The 15,935-nt window shown below is 37.7% G+C and overlaps 1 protein-coding gene across 1 annotated transcript in view; it reads right to left on the bottom strand.

The window, feature by feature from the left end:
• Window positions 1-634: 634 nt before the first annotated feature.
• LOC127656965 (aarF domain-containing protein kinase 1-like) overlaps window positions 635-15,935 on the bottom strand; it is a 175,034-nt gene continuing 159,733 nt past the window's right edge. Inside the window, exons 10-11 of the mRNA XM_052145559.1 lie at window positions 9,783-9,976; window positions 635-1,803 (exon numbers count right to left, since the gene is read on the bottom strand). Coding sequence (XP_052001519.1) covers window positions 1,635-1,803; window positions 9,783-9,976 — 363 coding nt within the window. The 3' untranslated portion in view covers window positions 635-1,634. The remainder of the gene's footprint in view (window positions 1,804-9,782; window positions 9,977-15,935) is intronic.

Raw genomic sequence — 15,935 nt, 5'->3', positions numbered from 1 at the left:
CTGGAAATGCACTAGCTGCAGTGCGTTCCTGACAGGATCAAATGTGGACAGAGCAAATGACACATTATGGTAGATGGTGAAGCTGGGACTCAGTTTAATTTCAGCTGTGCAGCTGAGCAGAGCAAGCTATGGAAGACACTTGTTGATCAGATAACTGCATCCATCATTTGGTGCTTGACAGCCTGGGGGCATTAGCATTGAGGGGGCTTTAGCCTGCAGGCTGGGGAAGTGTTTGCCAGTTTTCTGTGAAGTTTGGCTCCTTTGGCCCCTCCTCTGGGGTCTTACCTGAATAGGCTTGCCCTTGGAGGAAGGAATAGTGTGTAATAGATCGAAAACTTGCCCTCTGGATAGAGGTCTGGCTGGCTGTGATATACACTTGAATGACTGATACAGGTCTCAATCACAACACTGAAAAATAATACGCACACCTGTTCCAGTACAATGTTATTCAGTCATTCTCTCGCTCTCTCAAAAACAACTATAAATAAAAATACAAACAAACATTATTTATATATATATATATATATATACACCCACACTGTATATACAGATCACTACGTCATCACTACGTCAAACTTCATGTCAATTTATATATATAATATGTATATATGATATATGTTTTTCAGTGAATAATGGCTTAGATTTTGGTCTGTTCCTCACAGGAAGCTACTGCATGGCTTTATGCAAGTAGTACAGGATACTTTCATGGTATTTTTGGTCTCTTTTTTTGACAGCTTGACAGTCTGTGGTCACTATGTTTTTGTTAAATGGAAAAGAGCAGCATGAGCATTTATGTTCCAAATAATAAAGGAAACCATACATGTTTGAAGGGTGAGTAAATGATGACAGAAAAAGTCATTTTTGGGTCAAATATTCTTATAATATGTATACCTATTCTAATATATTGTTTTTCATAATCTTTTTCATAACAATTTTATTTCAATTAGCTCTTTTAAACTAACTACATTGTAACATTTTACCCACAGCCTTGCCAAGACATAAGATACAAAAAAAAAAACAAAACAAAACAAAAGGATAAACGCTCCCATTTATTGATCTAACATGATAAATATTTTTTTTTTCCACAGAATTAAAATAAAAATCCAAAAATAAGTGATTTATAATGATTATGTTAGACTACAACAATTATATTAAAATGTGTGAATCACCATATGGCAGAGGAAAATCTGAAGGAATGAAACAAGGGACACTCTATAAAATCTATAGAGGTGTTTCTGGATAGCATGGCAGCTCAATGTCAATTCCAGAGCAGGATTTGACAAATCTGGGATATTGCACAATACATATTTACATACAGTCCTGTAAAAAATATGGATATTTGAAAGAGAGTAAACATGCAGTGAGCATCTCTCCAATGCTCAAACCATCATGTGATCTGTCACCTTTTATGACCCCTTGCTTATGGCTGTGTGATTGGTAAACATAAGTTAAAAAAAGTGTCAAAATCCTTTGACACTATGCAAAGTACCAAAATGACATTATATATCAGCACTTGTTAAAAACTGTCCATGATTAACCCACCATGCACTTGGCTCAGTGCAGAGTTCAGTACTAAAGTCAGTATGTGAGAAGAGAAGAGGCTGGCCAGGGCGATGTGGCCTGGTTTGAGTGCCTCAATTTGGGTGTGGGAAGAAATCAAAGAGGTAGGAGACCCATCTGGCCAGCATGGAGCTGTGGAGCCACAATATAAGTTCATACAGGCCTATCTGGCACAGAGACCAACGCTCAGACAGCGAGATCTGCAGTCGCCTAGTCCGAGACTTGGTTTTACTCCTCTTGTGCCTAAGAGAGAGGCACAGAGAAAGAAAGAAGATATATTAGATGAAGAACAAGAAGAAATAGACAAATAGGTGAGTTGAGATAATACTGGTTAAAGTAAGGCTGCTTTTACACTTGGTTTAGTTGCTTGGTTCGAAACAAAGAGTTAGATTACAAACTTTTCCACATGATTTGCAACCCAGTTTGGAATACAGGCTTCATACCAACCAAATGAATAAACTTTAACGACAAACATACTTGGATCCACACCAGAAGCTCTCTAACTTGGCAGTAAATGATTCAAACTGTGTTGGCTTGGGCCTGTTGGTATAAGTGAATTATTTTAGACAGGCACACTAGGCCATGTAATATTAACAGCATCTCTTGAGAGAGAGAGAGAGAGAGAGATACAGCAGTGCCATGGCTGTAGTAAGTGGGATGTCCTTGGGGAAAAACAATGATTCCTACACACTTCACAATGGATCTCACATTGTGTCAAGGGTGAACAGCTTTAAACTGACAAACAGCAAGTGCAATCATTATTTTCCTTCCATTTCCTCTTGGAAAACCAAACCGATAAAGACAGCAAGATATTATAAATTACAATGGTGAAATCTGCTTCTAATTACTGAGTTTCCTAATAGAAATAAAGCTTTCATTACAAAATGGTCAAGTTTGACATTTTAGGCCATAACTGATGTCACAGACAGGAGTTGTCAGACTTCTGCATCATTTTCACAATCTGACAGGAGCACAATGACACCAAAAACAGAATATACTGTATGATGCAAAGCAAGGAATGATGGGAATCTAGGAGTCAGTCAAGAATCGTCATCCTGCCTGCATTGCCAAAAATAAAACGACATGCCACCGCAGTGGTGAACATATTTGGGTTTGTGGTATTGCATAACTTTCTGTCTCTTGAATTTTCAATGTATAATATTTCATATACTTCTGTAATCAAAAAATGCTACAATATGTACTGTTATTTACATTAGCATGTGCCATATCCAACCTTATTATTATTTACTTAACTAAACTTACAATGTTTGCTAATAAAGATTTTTTTTTAACTACACTGGCAGCCAAAAGTTTGGAATAATGTACGGATTTTGCTCTGATGGAAAAAACGTTTTACTTTTATTCACCAAAGTGGCATTCAACTGTTCACAATGCATAGTCAGGACATTAATAACGTGAAAAATTACTATTACAATTTTAAACAAAAAAATTTCAGAACTTCTTAAACTATTTCAAAGAGTTCTCATCAAAAAATCCTCCATGTGCAGCAATGACAGCTTTGCACATCCTTGGCATTCTAGCTGTCAGCTTGTCCAGATACTCAAGTGACATTTCACCCCACACTTCCTGTAGCACTTGCCATAGATGTGTCTTGTTGTGCACTTCTCACGCACCTTACAGTCTAGCTGATCCCACAAATGCTCAATGGGTTTAAGATCCATAACACTCTTTTCCAATTATCTGCTGTCCAATGCCTGTGTTTCTTTGCCCAGTCTAACCTCTGCTCTTCTCTTGTTTTTCTGCTTCAAAGGTGGATTTTTTTCTTCTTTTTTTTTTGCAATTCTTTCCATAAGGCCTGCACCCCTGAGTCTTCTCTTTACTGTTGTACTCTGCACATGAAACTGGTGTTGAGCAGGTAGAATTCAATGAAGCTGTCAGCTGAGAACATGTGAGGCGTCTATTTCTCAAACTAGAGACTCTGATGTACTTATCCTCTTGTTTAGTTGTACATCTGCCCTTCCACATCTCTTTCTGTCATTGTAAGAGCCAGTTGTCCTGTAGTGTACACCTTTCTATGAAATCTTCAGTTTTTTGGCAATTTCAAGCATTGTATAGTCTTCATTCCTCAAACAACGATTGACTGATGGGTTTCTAGAGAAAGCGTTTTTTTTTTTTGCCATTTTTTACTGAATATTGACCTTAGGACATGCCAGTCTACTGCATAATGTGGCAGCTCAAAAACAAAAATAAAGACAATGTTAAGCTTCATTTAACACACCAAATAGCTTTCAACTGTGTTTGATATAATGGAAAGTGATTTTCTAGTATAAAATTATCAATTTAGCATGATTACTCAAGGATCAGGTGTTGGAGTGATGGCTGCTGGAAATGGGGCCCATCTAAATTTGATCAAAAATGACATTTTTCAAATAGTGATGGTACTGTTTTTTTACATCAGTAAAGTCCTGACTATACTTTGTGATTAGTTGAATGCCACTTTGGTGAATTACCAAAAAGTACCAATTTCCTTATGAAACAGCAAAATCTTTTGGCCACCATTAAAAGTTATGAATGCATCAAAATCAGTCTAATTTAGTTTTATATGATCATTTTCCACACTCATTGACCCTTAGCATTAAACAGGCCATTTTTCTATGTTTTTCTAGCTGTTTTTGCAGTTAAGTTTCAATAAATGGTCTTTTTAAACTGGGGAGAATGTTTTTAGTTCTGAAAATTTAACAGTATTTCTTTAACATACATCAAACAGTTTTATTTCAAAAGATTACAGAAAATACGATAATATAACAGCCCTTTAACTTTGTTAGGGACTCGGGGATCTGATTTGCACACATTTTGGTTATAAGTGTATAAAATAATATAATAATAATAATATTAAAAATATATAATTAAAAACAAAGTAAACATTATTATATAATGCTTAATCATTAGTAAAAGTATAATGACATTTTATTCATGCCCTGTATATAAAATGTTCATGTTTGATTGCACGCGACCTACTGATGTGTTAAGCATTATATACAGGCTAATATATACACTCACCTAAAGGATTATTAGGAACACCATACTAATACTGTGTTTGACCCCCTTTTGCCTTCAGAACTGCCTTAATTCTACGTGGCATTGATTCAACAAGGTGCTGAAAGCATTCTTTAGAAATGTTGGCCCATATTGATAGGATAGCATCTTGCAGTTGATGGAGATTTGTGGGATGCACATCCAGGGCACGAAGCTCCCGTTCCACCACATCCCAAAGATGCTCTATTGGGTTGAGATCTGGTGACTGTGGGGGCCATTTTAGTACAGTGATCTCATTGTCATTTTCAAGAAACCAATTTGAAATGATTCAAGCTTTGTGACATGGTGCATTATCCTGCTAGAAGTAGCCATCAGACGATGGGTACATGGTGTCCATAAAGGGATGGACATGGTCAGAAACAATGCTCAGGTCGGCCGTGGCATTTAAACGATGCCAAATTGGCACTAAGGGGCCTAAAGTGTGCCTTTAGGCCCCTTAGTGCCAATCCCCCACACCATTACACCACCACCACCAGCCTGCACAGTGGTAACAAGGCATGATGGATCCATGTTCTCATTCTGTTTCCGCCAAATTCTGACTCTACCATCTCAATGTCTCAGCAGAAATCGAGACTCATCAGACCAGGCAACATTTTTCCAGTCTTCAACTGTCCAATTTTGGTGAGCTCTTGCAAATTGTAGCCTCTTTTTCCTATTTGTAGTGGAGATGAGTGGTACCCAGTGGGGTCTTCTGCTGTTGTAGCCCATCCGCCTCAAGGCTGTGCGTGTTGTGGCTTCACAAATGCTTTGCTGCATACCTCGGTTGTAACGAGTGGTTATTTCAGGCAAAGTTGCTCTTCTATCAGCTTGAATCAGTCGGCCCATTCTCCTCTGACCTCTAGCATCAACAAGGCATTTTCGCCCACCGGACTGCCGCATACTGGATGTTTTTCCCTTTTCACACCATTTTTTGTAAACCCTAGAAATGGTTGTGCGTGACAATCCCAGTAACTGAGCAGATTGTGAAATACTCAGACCGGCCCGTCTGGCACCAACAACCATGCCAGGCTCAAAATTGCTTAAATCACCTTTCTTTCCCATTCTAACATTCAGTTTGGAGTTCAGGAGATTGTCTTGACCAGGACCACACCCCTAAATGCATTGAAGCAACTGCCATGTGATTGGTTGATTAGATAATTACATTAATGAGAAATTAAACAGGTGTTCCTAATAATCCTTTAGGTGAGTGTATATGACTTATTAATGAAAGTTATTATAACTTGTAACCCGAATCTTAACTTTAGTGTGTTAGTCAGGAAGGGACAGAGAGAGTGAAAATGAGACCTTTTTAAAATGCAGAAGTGTGTGTAGCATTCATGGTTTACACTCAAGTAGTTCTAAATAACTATGATTTAATTGCAGATCAATAATTAATTAACTATGCATTAAAACAATATGTGTTAGTGATTATGAGTATCTGTGAAATCTTGTCATGAAAAAATATATGATTGATTGCTAAAAACTGTGGTTTTATCAGTAAAAAGTAAGACCACATCCTCGTTTTCGGTGTTGAGTGCTATTTTGAATGCTATGGTTGTTGTTTGGTTCTATCTTGATGATAAAAACAGACAAGGTCTGTTTTTTTTTTTCAAGCTTTGAAAATAATTTAAAATAAGAAATGTTATAATAGTAAGAGTGTAAAATAGTTAATACATTCTTAAAATGTACACTGCTTACAGTAGGCCCTACATCAAACATTGAAAGATGTGTATTTTAGTAGACTACATCAATACTTGCTGCTTCAGTTGAAATTCCTTTGTTGGCACGATGCACAATGCCAGAACTCAATAAAAGCTTTAACAGACTGAAGAAATTAAACCCCTTATATGCACCTTTTATAAACAAGAACAGTGGGTAGATCAGTCTTAACCTTAACAACCTGGTCTCACAGAATCACTTTTTGTTCAATTATTTTTACGTGGCTAGTTGTATACATTGTGGAAGTTTCCTCATGAAATGTACACTAGAGGTGCTACAACAATGACTTTGAGTTCCTTTCACACAAATCGTGAGTAAAATAGCAGATTATCAGTTCATAAACTCTTTCTTTTCTTCCAGTTCTTCACATCTAAACACTTTTACTAAAAGGCATATCTTGTCACAGTCCTGTCAGTCTTGGTTTGGCATCATCGTCCCATGTCTGTCTTGTGTTCCGTTGTCTGTCTTTGAGTGAGTGCACGGTTTTGGTTGTATTCCCTGCCGTGCACACCGTGCGGTCTGTCTGGAGCATGGTGTCTGGATCCTGACTTCCTGTCTGTGTCAGTATTCAGACACTCATGTTCCATGTTCTGTCTGGTATTGACTTGAGTGCATCGCGCTTCTGTCATCTTGGCAACATTCACTCGCATCAATAGTTTATGTCTGTCTCTCGCGAACATGGGTGCGCCTTGCATTGCGCGCCTGGGTTGAGAGCTGTCTTCACGTTGTACTGTGGTTCGGTCAATTTGGTCTAAAATGTTTGGTTTGGGTCTGTGTGTGACCGAACTCTCGCACAGGTGTCCCATCTTGTTTATGTCGCCTGTTGCGTGCATCACGTGTCGTTTGGTTTCTTTTAGTGTGAGAATGTGTGGCATCGCTTTTTTGACGTTGTTACACACTCTCTTGTCTTGTTTGTCAGTTGGCATGGGCTTATATTGCCTTATTGTCTTGGCGATGTGCCATTCGTGTGTTTTGTTGTCTTGTGAGAGCTCGTGGCTTTGTTTTGTTTCTGTGTCGCCACGTGTCTCCTTGTTGGCCCATTATTAGTTCATTTGTTACACCTACCCTGCATTAACCTGTTTGCTTTCCTTCCCTATTTTAGTCTCCTCATGTGTGTTGTCCAGTGCCAGTTCTTCTTGATTGTTCCCCTATGTCGGTCCTGTTTCATCCCATCCCTGTACGGTTGGTCCTGTCACCAGTTTCCCCTGCCACAGCCTGGATTATTTACTTTACATTATTACACACAGACTTAATGAGTTATTTGTACAGTATGGCTGAAAATAGTACTAAACATTGTGAGACTACTACTGTCACTTCCTTTTCATGGGTTGACTATAAAAATAGCCTAATTCTTCATGGCGTAGCTGTTTATTTTAACGAAAAGAACAAAGAGAGTGGGTATATACTGCATAGACATAATAGTAGTTAATAGTACGATTCCAACCGTTTAAACTGTGAAAATCTTACTCAAAGTAATTTATGATGCTGCAAACATTTCTTCTCACATCATACTAAATCAGTGTGTGATGGTCCAGCTATTTCTCTCTATGTCTGTCTTTCTCTTTCTGCTGTGTCGGTGAGCACAGCAATTGGTAATGGATTTTAGATTCTGCATTCTGCACTTTGCTACCATTTGAGGCAGACGACATTGAGTTTCATGTCTGGGTGCTTCTTTCTTTATGTATCGCTCCAAAATCCTTTACGAGCAGACGTGAGCTTTTCTCCTCTGACAATCATCAGAAGCCCTCCTTCAAATCCGAACGATTTTCTCCCCCAATCATTGTGTTCTTCATTAGAATGGTGCGAATAAATCAATATGATCACTGCTCACTGCTGTGGAAAGTACAATATAGTGGCATTCACTCACACACCCATTTGCATTTCAGAGTGGGTGAAGTTGGACTGAGGGGCTTTTAAAGGGATAGTTCACACCCAAATAAAAATGTTCACCCTCATGTTATTCCAAACCTGTATGATTTTTTTCTAAAAGTTTAAAAACCTTTTGTGAGGTTCCACAGAGTCATCTTAAATGAAAAGGATCATCATTGGTGTGTGGGATATTGTCTGTGGGTTACATAGACTGTAGAGTGAGAAAGATGAGACTAGCCTCGTTTGAGCTCAGCAAGTTCAGCAGAGAATCGATTACTGGTGATCACCTGCAGGTGCTCGCTGGTTAGAAATCTGTCCGACATGCTGTTATGACATGGTGATGCAATTAGGTATTTTGTCCAAATCATTCAGCCCTAGTTGACACTGTGTGTTTTATCTACCCACTATTATAGTAATGTTACATATATAAAGTTATATATAGTGCCTAAAAACCCCAGGACAGTGGCAAAGAGAAATCCCCTAGAAAGATCCAAAATAAATAAAAAACTGTTCTGGAAAATATGTTGCACATTGTTAAGAATAATTTATTCTTCTATTTCTTACTGTTAAAAACTACAACTGTAAATAGAGTAAAATAATACCAATTAATCACAACTTCTGAACTTTAGAAGGTAGAAAGAAACATTAATGCCAAAATCAGTAAATGTTTTCCTTTTAACCCAGACCCTAGTTTGAAAACTCCTATACCACAGTATATTATACTTCTAAAGACATGAATTGTTAATTTTGCAATATATGTAAGAAATCATGACCACTCACATAAGAAGGAAGACTGCAGTCACCTTAGACATAGTAACATAGGGGGATGCCATGTCAGAATCACATGACCAGCTCTACTCGCTTAATCTCAATAATCATCCTGTTATTTGACACTTTCACTCATTGATTAAAGTAATCATGGCTGACTGTGAATAGTACATTTCTACAATGGCATCTGAAAATGAAAACTATTGATTTTTAATGACGTAGCATCCAAGCCACTAGGTGTCAGTGTAAGTCTAAGATGACACAAAGACAAAAAGTTTCTGAGTGCACCTTTAAGGCCTTTGCACACCAAAGGCAAATTTTCACAATGATGAAGATTTTGAATAGAAACTCTAGATTATTATAGATCCATTCGCACATGGAGATAACATTCGTGTACTTGCAAAGCAAGACTTTTTTTATTTTATTTTTTTATGATGAGTGTGTAGATTTTAATTTTATTTTTGTCCTACTGATGAAATGCTCTGACCAATAAAATATGAGCATTGGCTCACATGTCAGAAGCTGCTGCAGTGACCAAAACCCTAGCACTAAAGCACAGGAAGCTGTTTTTACCACCAACATTAAATGCTGAAGTAACTGGATGAAGAAATCCTGAACCACTATACTAAATGCTGTGTGTATATATACTATATTTTACTATGCCATTCTATACTATGCTATACTAGTACAGATTCACTATAGTATCCAAAACTCTAGTCGAGCACCCATTTAAAAGGGTAGACTACCTCAGCATATCAGTGTTCTTTTCAAACCCTGAAGTTTAAAAGAGACATCAGAAGACTGACACTTTACTGTGACTTGCGTTTTACCTGGCAATGGCGCGAGTACAGCAGCGGGACATGTTAATGATGGAGCTGGAGCTGGCTCTGGTCTGCAGGATGGTCTCGATGCCTCTCAGCAGGTCATTGGTCTTCAGAAGGAGCAGCATCTGTCGGGGCACTCTGTTTAACAGCTCACTAATCTGAGGGAGGTAGAGTGCCGCGTTTGTACGGATCTCCACGTCCTGAGGGGTAAAATAAACACACAACACAATAAAGTTTTACTATATTGAATGATGATGACCAAAAGTGCCAATGTTTATTAAAACTCGTAAAGGGTTAGTTGAGCCAAAAATGAAAATTCTTTCATAATTTACTCACCATCATGCCATCCCAGATATGTATGATTTTCTTGCTTCTGCTAAACACAAACAAAGAGTTTTTAAGAATATTCCAGCTCTGTAGGTCCATGCAAAACAAGTGAAAGGTGACCAGACCTTTCAAGCGCCAACAATCACATAAAGGCAGTATACACGTAATCCATATGACTCCAGTGGTTAAATCCATATCTTCAGAAGTGATATAATAGGTGTGGGTGGGACAAAGATCAATATTCAAGTCCTTCTTACTTTAAATCTCTACATCACTTTCACATTCTGAAAGTGAAAGTGGAGATTTATAGTAAAAAAAAGATTGATATATTGATCCGTTTCCCGCAAAAAGTGATTGCTTAGCTTCAGAAGATATGGATTTAAACACTGGAGTCATATGGATAACTTTTCTGCTGCCTTTATGTGATTTTTGGAGCTTGAAAGGTCCGGTCACCTTTCACTTGCATTGCATGGACCTACACAGCTGAGATATTGTTCTAAAAATCTTCATTTGTGTTCAGTAGAAGAAAGTAAGTCATACACATCTAGGATGGCATAAAAGTGAGTAAATAGCATCCCAGGTGGATACCTCATAAATTGTTTGCGAGTGTATTCTAGACAAAGTGTGGCTACTTTGCTAAAATACAAGATTGTTATAATTTTTTTTTTACATCTGTGTAACTTTCCAACATCTATCTGTGTTATTTCAATGTTTTCCTTACTTTTCTATTATTCTAATATGTAGATAAGAGTATTAAAGAATTAAAGAATGAGAAGAATCAATAAAAAAACAAGTAGGTGTGTCCAAACCTTTGATTGGTAGTGTGTGTGAAGTTTACCGGACAACATCAGAGATCTTTAGCCTTGCTTTACTAAGTGCACACCAATCTAAATAAACTATTAAAAATATTCAGTATTAGGGGTCAGAGTGAAGGGAAGAGTGTGTGTGTGTGTGTGGGTGAGAGAGAGGTAGAGTGGGTGGAGGGAAATGGAGTAGCTTATTTCACAGACAACTGAGAAACTAAGTGCTTGAAACTGTGACTGTGAAGATTAGCTATTTTGGCTCTGTCACTTCAGCAACATCAGCCCCCCTGAGTTGATAATCCCGGCAAATTTTTATTAGTAATCAGGCATGAAGACCTCCCTTCCTCCCCCTGCCTGAGTAAAAAACAAAAAGGATGGAATTGTGTTGACATCTGTATGGCACATGCTAATCAGACACAATGGGAATATGAAAAATACCAAACAAGAAAACACACCAACATTGAAATCAGAAAACACTTTTATGTACAGTAAAAATACACACAAAATATGTTGTAGTTAATCAGCTGAGGTTTTCATAAGCAACTAATTCCATTGACCAACAGCCCAAGTGATTGAAATCGCAATTCACAATAAAAAATAAAATCTCAATTAAGGTCAATTAGTTCTTGAAAAGCCTTAAAAATGTGGCCCTCTTGCGTGAGACACAGAGCAATGGTCAAAGACGTCCATCTAGCACATGTTTGCATAGAAAATCTATTAAAAAACAGATGCAAAAAAACATGGAAATGAGAAATATTTTCTCTGAATATCGCAATTCTGTTTAGACAAAATGGACTCATGCATTCTGTTGCTCTTTGGACAACTATAGCACACAAGTTGAAGCTTCTATGTTGACATGAGACTTGACTTAGCCTTTGCACGACACTTCACATGAACTTGTGAAAATGTCTGGTGGCGATAAATAAAGATAATGTGCCAATCTGCTGAAACATGTTTGAACACCATCACCGTTGACACAAAACAGTATACTGGTTTCACTACATATGGGTTGAGATGACACTGAATTATTTTCTGCTCTCTGCTCTCCTGGACTGTGGTGTGAAGTGCAAGTGAGGTGGAGGTGGAGGTGAAAGCAGCTGGATTCAGTTGATAATCTGAGACACATTTTTGATTCCCTCACTGTTTTGAGTTTGAGTAGAGCTGTACAAAATATTCATCTAAAAAGGGGCAATACACTCATTGAATACTTTATTATTTACATAGGAACACTTTATATGGTCCTAATAAAGTCCCCCACGTGGTCTCCTGCTGTGGTAGCCCATCTGCCACAAGACTCAACATGTTGTGCATTTTGAAACATTAAGTATTCTGCTCAACACAATTGTCCAGAATGGTTGCCTCAGTTAACATGGCCTTTCATTTGAATCGGACCAGTCTGGTAATTCTCCGTTGACCTCTCTTACCAACAAGGCATTTTCGTCCACAGAACACTGGATGTTTTTTTTGTGCTGTAAATCCCAGGAGATCAGCAGTTACAGAAATACTCTGGGTTGATTTGGGTAGCTCAACGAGTATTGACGCTTTGGGAAGGTTACTTTTTAAATGCAGTCCACAGATAACAAAATAAATGCTGTAAAATGTAATTTGTGATGTATTCCGTTAGACTACTCAAGGTCAGTAACGTATTCTAAATCATTTGAATTACTTAATTGTTTTAATTGTTTTGACTATAAAAACTCTGCCTGTACAGTAAGACAAAATACACATGTTAAAAATACATTCTCTGAAAAACCTAAATATCTTACGCAGTGTCATTTCTAAAACAAGATCAACAAGTTACAGTAAAACAACGCAAAAAATATCATCAAGGATAGGATTTTTGCCTTAATATCAAAGTTCTTACTAGAAAAAAGGAAATTATGATCAAACGACAATTTTCTTGATAAAAAAATATGATCGTGCCTGGTAACATGCATGTAAAATGGCTAGAAATAGCATTTTAGCTTAGCATAAAGCTGAAAATTTACACAAGATTTATTTCTTCTGCTTCAAACTTACTTCAAACTCACTTTTATGTCTGCTCGTATGAATGTAACACATCATAAGAAAGTGTTTCACCGCTGTTCAAATGCACTTTGGATTGCATCATTTATATGGATAAATGTTTTCCATCTGAAAGGATTAAATATTAAATGAAACAATGACAATAAAATACAAAGTAATCTCTTCAGTAATCAAAATATGTTTTGAATGTAACTGTATTCTAATTTACCAATTATTTAAATTGTAACTGTAGTGGAATACAGTTACTTATATTTTGTATTTTAAATACATAATCCCGTTACATATATTCCATTACTCCCCAACCCTGATGATGACTACCACCCCTGGAGTTGCGAGTTTGAATCCAGGGTGTGCTGAGTGACTCCAGCCATGTCTCCTAAGCAACCAAATTGGCCCAGTTGCTAGGGAGGGTACAGTCACATGGGTTAACCTCCTCGTGGTTGGTGTGTTGAGTTGTGTGTGGATGCCGCAGACAATAGCGTGGGCCTCCACATGTGCAAAGTCTCTGCGGTAACGCGCTCAACAAGCTACGTGGTAAGATGCGAGGATTGACGGTCTCAGATGCAGAGGCAACTGAGATTTATCCTCCCCCACCCGGATTGAGGCGAGTCACTATGCCACCATGAGGACTTTGGGAAATGGGCATTCCAAATTGGGAAGAAAAAAAAAACAACAGCCCGTCAGGCACCAACAAACATGCCATGGTTGAAATCACTGAGGCCAAATTTTTTCCCCATTCTGATAATTGATGCGAACATGAACCCATATATGCATTATTTTATGCATTGCACTACTGACACACGATTGGCTGATTAGATAATTGCATAAATATGTAGGTGTACAGGTGTTCCTAATGAAGTGTTCAGTGATTGTACGTCGCCCATATCGTTCCAAAACACAAATGTCTCATGTAAAACAACATGAGACATTATGCAAAAATTAGCCTCAGTCACTATTCACTATTATTGGGACTGAGGCTAATATTCTGCCAAAAATCTACTTTTGTGTTCCACGGAAGAAAGCAAGCCATATGGGTTGGAACAACACAATAATGAGTAAATTAATTTTCATTTCTGGATGACCTTTCCTATAAACAAATGTTGAATGGTAGAAGAGGGAAATTCAGAGAATTTCAATGCAAGCCAAAAAAAATAAAAAGGTTTGGAAGAGAGAATAATGGGGACAAAGTATTATCTTTTAGGCTTTTGAGGATTTCATGCAAAAACTTGCACAGAGGCAGAAAAACAACAACCCTGTTGTCTACCAGCTAACATCCTTTAATACAGGGGCACTAATGCAACAATACCAGCTGTATACAGAATACTAAATTCTATATTTCTGAGACCCGAAGTTGAGTGAAAACATAAAATCTCATCCATACTTGAAATAACCCCATTCAATAGTTGGACACATATTCAAACAGAAGTCTGATCTGTGGAGTACAAACTTCTACATTAAATAATCCAAAATCAAATTAAATTATAATACTATGGTGTACAAAACAAAGGATCAAAACTCCTCTGGTTTTACAGTCTGGTAGTGATCTATAGTGGCCCCTGATGGTCTCATATGGGCATGGCTCCCATTTTTGGCATCAACCTGTGTCTGGCTCTACTTTACTCCAGGGCTAATCTATCCCGAGAGGGCCAGGAGCCAATAGATATGTCTGGGGCCTGCAGAGACCCGTGAAGACCCCCCAGCAGCCCGAGGCCCACAACAAGCTGCTGCAATAGCCAGGACAGGTGTAAAGAAGTCTCAATGCCAAACACATGTCTTCAGAATAAAGCAGGATGTAGCCCTCCGATATCTACTAGAAAGATTGGAATCAGAGCCAATGTTAAGAATGCCCAATAGAAGGAGCAATATACAGTAAGGTATATTAAAGTTAACATCATTTAAAATAGGATCTTTGTTCCTGTTCCAATAGGAGTTAAATGTACAGTACTATGTAGACATACTCTAACATTCACAACTTGAAGCTCCCTCCTCAGGTCACCCAGACCATTTATGGAAACTCAGCTGCAAAAAGGGGTCATTCAAAAATTGTAATGGATGTGAAGTCACAAGGAAAAGCACTTTAACATAACCACCCATATTTACAAATCAACGCATTTTAGAAATAAAATCACACATGGCCAAATCGTAACATAGGCCATTTACGGATAGAAGTCTAAATGCCGTTAACACCAAAGGTGTTTTTGCATCCATCTGCATGGTTGCATTGTTTTTCTATGTAAATATGCACTAGAAAGACGTCTTTGAACGTTTCCCCACCACTCTATGTTTTTTTTTTCACCTCTAACGCAAGACTGCCATGTTTTTTAGATGCCGACTCAAGTTAAAAGGAAATTCAACTGTTAAAAACATGTCTTGAAACACCTGCGTTCGGTACCATTCATTGTGTTACATCTAGCTTTTTTTAGTAAAAGAATGTTTGGTCTGAAAGGACCCATAGATTTACAGCAGCAAAAACTTATTTTATTCTAAGGATCAGAGAATAAAAACTGGTCATGTAAATACTAAATTGTTTTTGGTGTAAGAAACCCTGAATAGCTTTATAAGTTGACTTTAGAGGGACTTTTTACAGAGTTGTGAGTCACATGAGTTGAGTCTAGGAATTAAATCTTTTTAGATTTAGCCTGATGTGAAGGTTAAATGATTTTCCAGCACATTAGAATGAGATTTGATTTCGGGGCTTAAACCAAAAGGGTATCAAAACTAAATGAAATGGCCATTTTAAATGTGCGCCCAACACCCTGTTGCCCAGGTCTTTACTCCTGCCCATTTCTCCTGTTTTCATCACGTTGACTAAGAGAACTGATTGATCGCTTACCATCTAATCGACCCAGACCTTCACATGTGGACTTGTTATGAGATAATAAACATTATTTGCTTCACCTGGTCATAATGTTTTGGCTCATCAGTGTATATCTTGATAATTATGTATTTTCTCTGAAATTACTTAGGATTTTTATTTATATTTTTGTTAAATCAGAGGCACTCT

This window comes from Xyrauchen texanus, chromosome 16 (assembly GCF_025860055.1).
Source record: "Xyrauchen texanus isolate HMW12.3.18 chromosome 16, RBS_HiC_50CHRs, whole genome shotgun sequence".
In the NCBI taxonomy this organism is placed as follows: domain Eukaryota; kingdom Metazoa; phylum Chordata; class Actinopteri; order Cypriniformes; family Catostomidae; genus Xyrauchen; species Xyrauchen texanus.
Note: the sequence above shows the minus strand (reverse complement) of the source record. Positions and strands in the feature narration are given on the sequence as shown.